Below are 3614 nucleotides of genomic sequence, written 5' to 3' on the forward strand. Positions count from 1 at the left end.
TTCATCTACGGGGACTGTAGAGTCTAGGGACAAAGATTTTGAATTAGATCTGAAACTTCTCTTTACTATAGTGGGTTGTTTTTCAGGAAGGTTTCCCCTCTGGTTTTTTATTATGAAACTAGTTTGTTTCATTAGTTTTCCTGGATCATCATATTTTGTCTTATTTATTTTTCCAATGTGCATGATATTGACATGATATTGATGTTTGTTTGTTTGTTTTAACAAAGTTTATTTATAATAAATCTAATTAACAATTTGGGCTTAAAACTTGTTTATTATATCAACTGGGGTCTAAATTTCCCAACAGCCTAGATGATGCTGCATACAGTTGAAAAGTATCAGTGATGCATTGAACTTCCTCTTAGTTTGCCTGGCAAAACAATAATGAGTCATATGCAAATAGAAGGTGTGTAATTCGAGGAGCTCTCCTACAAAGTGAAACTCCATGCAGCCTTCCTTCCTCTTCTGCTCTTGTCAATAACACTGTAAACCCTTCTGCACAAAGTAGGAACAAGTATGGTGATAGAGGGTCCCTTTATTGAAGCCCCCTAGTTGGGATTTTGTTGCCATATGCTTTACCGATAATGTGGACCAAGAATGATGAAGTAGATACACAACTCATTACTCTCTCAATCCAAGCTTCCAAAAAGCCCAACTTATTCATCATTTTCTCTAGAAAAGCCCACTCTACATGATCATAGGCTTTGCTGATGTCTAGCTTCAAAGCAAGAGCTCTTTTTCTGCCTTTCTTCCTGCAATGCATACTATAGAGAGTCTCATATGCAACAAGAACATTATTAGTAATGAGACAACCTGGTACAAAGGCACTCTGGGTAGGAGAAATCAAATTAGGAAGGATCTGTTTCAACCTGTTAGCCATAACTTTAGAGATAATTTTGTAAATAACATTACATAGGCTTATGGGTCTATAATCTGACATCCTTTTAGGCGATTTTTTTTTTGGAATGAGGACAATATGAGTATAATTAAGTTCGGGGTTCATATTACCAGAATTCAAAAAATCCAAAATAGCAGCAATCACATCATCTCCAACAATATGCCAAAATTTTTGGTAAAAAAAGGCATTCATACCGTCAGGTCTAGGAGTCTTTATTGGTCCCATTTGGAACAACGTTGCCTTTATCTCCTCTGTACTATAATCTCTGGACATGATCTCTTTCATATCAGGAGTCACCTTATGTTAAACTGCATTAAGACATTCTTCGATTCTATCACATGAAGCTTGTAGATGCTCATTTTTTTTGGGTAGCCCAACAGGAAGAAAAAGCCCAATAACGTGGGCTGAAGGGAGTTGGGTAGAAAAGCCATTAAGCCTAAACGGTAGGAATAATGAATCATAGGTCCATAAAGCAAACAAATGGACCTTGAGGAAGCAAATGGGCCTAAAGAGGCCCGGAAAGAAAGAAGTAGCAAATTCATGGGCAGTATGGATGTAGAAAAGTGAGAATGGGTCATAGCTGCCACAGTAGGCCCAAAGTAATGTAAGTAAAAAAAGTAAGGGGAAATGGAGAGTCCATAAGCCCCAAGGTTGAAGTATAAAGTACTTGGGCCAGGGAAGCCCAAGGAGTTAGTAAAATCTCATGGGAAGCACAGAGTTAGAAAGGGCCAAGGATGCCCCAAGAAAGTAAATGAGTCAAGGATGCCTAAAAGGAAGTAAACGGGACACGGGAGCCCGCAAGTAATGTAGTTAAAGGCCCAATAAATTTACTGGGCCATCAGAAAAGGAATAAGCAGCAAACCCAAAGAGGCCCGGCAGTTCTAGGTCAAATAACATCACTGCAGATATAGCAAAATGATGTGGTCAGAAGTAACAGCAAGACCTTAAGAATAAAGCACAGAGAATAGTACGAAGGAGGGGAAGCCCACAATCGGGCAAGGCCCAGCCCTTAAGGAAGCAAGCTGTAAATGAGAAGTCAGGGAAAGCAGCCCACGCCAGAAGAAGTCAAGGACGAACGGTAGAATTGGCTGACAGACCTTCAAACTGCGGCAAACGCACGAGCAGCAGGCAGATTTTGGACAAACATGGAAGTGAGGCACACACAAGGCCCATACACCACCAGCCTGTACCAGCCAATACGGGAAGTGATGAGTCATGGGTTAGAGGTAAGAGGGCATGGTCTGGCGGTGGGAACGGAGAGAAAGAGAGCACTCACACCGTGGCAGGAAAGAACGGCATGACGAGCAAACAAACAAAATAATCTTCTTTGTCTAATGATGTGGAGTGGCGTGGCCAGCATAGGTAAGTGGCATTGGCTGGGCGACTGACCCATCGGTAATGGTCAGCAATGACACCTGCACTAGACAAAGACGGTTAAGAGCTACAATGGTAAAAACCAGCCGCAATAGACATTATATAAGAAACCCTTACTGTGCACGGAAGGAAAGGAGGACGGCAATAGTAATCTTTGAGGAGAGAATCACAACAACTAAGAAAAACACCAAGAGCTAAAATGAAGAAAAGAAAGAAAGAACTAGAGAAAAAGAGGAAAAACAAAATGAAGAGAGTAGAGTGGCTGACATGCACTGAATATGTTGATTCCCTCTTTCCCTCTCAAACCCATGTTCTTTGTTAACGATAAAGGACTTCTCTGGATACAAGTCATTTAGGCCCACTCCCTCAAAGTAGTTAATTTCTTCCCTAGAGAGATTATCCGCGTTGAGGAAATGGCTTCCTTCTTGACTTAGACCCCGTAATGTAACTTGACACGGTAGACTGATATTTCTTTTGATCCAACAAGCTTATTACTACCTCTTTTGTGTTTATTTTTGTTACTGTTTCATAAAACAAGCATTCCTTGTCAAAGCCCATTATTTACTTGTGTCTAAATAGTGAACGAATCTCTATTATTGTCTTTATCATATCTGTTTGCTGTGATTACTATAACAGCTCTGCCTGCCATGGGCATGTGATAAAAATCTTGGCAAACGAGGGCATAGTTTGTGCACAAACCGAACCAAGGTGGGTCGGATCGATCCCAACTCCCTGATCCAGAACACTTTGAGCCTAGTACAGTAGGAGGCAGCCCAACCTAACATTTACAAAAAAGCCCACCACAAACCTGAACTAAACAAATTCTCAAAGTAATCCATTGCCATATTAGCAATATCATCCACTTCATCCACCCAAATGTTTTGTTGATCTCGAACTCCATGGATCATGTTTCTCCTCCACCTTTGTGAGGCCTTGGAATGAAAGAATTTGGTGTTTTTATCACCATGTTTCAACCATGCAATCCGAGATCGTTGAGCCCAATAGATTTCTTGTTTAAACAACATATCATCTAGCTTCTTACTTGCTGCCAGGAATTCAGTTCTGTTCTCCTCCGTTTGCTTCGCCATGCTTAGTTCTTCCACCCATTTTTAGAGTTTCTTGATTGCCTCTGCATTGGGATGAGTCCTTGAAGAACCCTAAGCTAACAGTTCGGATCCACAATTCCTAATCCTTTCCTTAATATTGTTTATACCTGATTATGCACTCTCCTCCTTATTCCATGATTCAAGTACCATCTTCTCACAGTCACCCCACATTAACCATGACTCTTCAAACTTGAAAGCTCGCAGCCCTCTGTTGTGCACTCTCCAATCAGATTTGG

The 3614-nt window shown here is 40.9% G+C and overlaps 1 protein-coding gene across 1 annotated transcript; it reads right to left on the reverse strand.

The window, feature by feature from the left end:
- Window positions 1-535: 535 nt before the first annotated feature.
- On the reverse strand, window positions 536-3360 carry LOC142615901 (uncharacterized). Its single transcript, XM_075788817.1, has 3 exons — window positions 3081-3360; window positions 1730-1797; window positions 536-859 (listed from the first exon to the last, which is right to left on the reverse strand). Exons 1-3 carry the CDS (start codon window positions 3358-3360, stop codon window positions 536-538), a joined length of 672 nt encoding a protein of 223 aa, XP_075644932.1.
- Between the last annotated feature and the right edge of the window lie 254 nt (window positions 3361-3614).

This window comes from Castanea sativa, chromosome 11 (assembly GCF_040712315.1).
Source record: "Castanea sativa cultivar Marrone di Chiusa Pesio chromosome 11, ASM4071231v1".
NCBI lineage: Eukaryota > Viridiplantae > Streptophyta > Magnoliopsida > Fagales > Fagaceae > Castanea > Castanea sativa.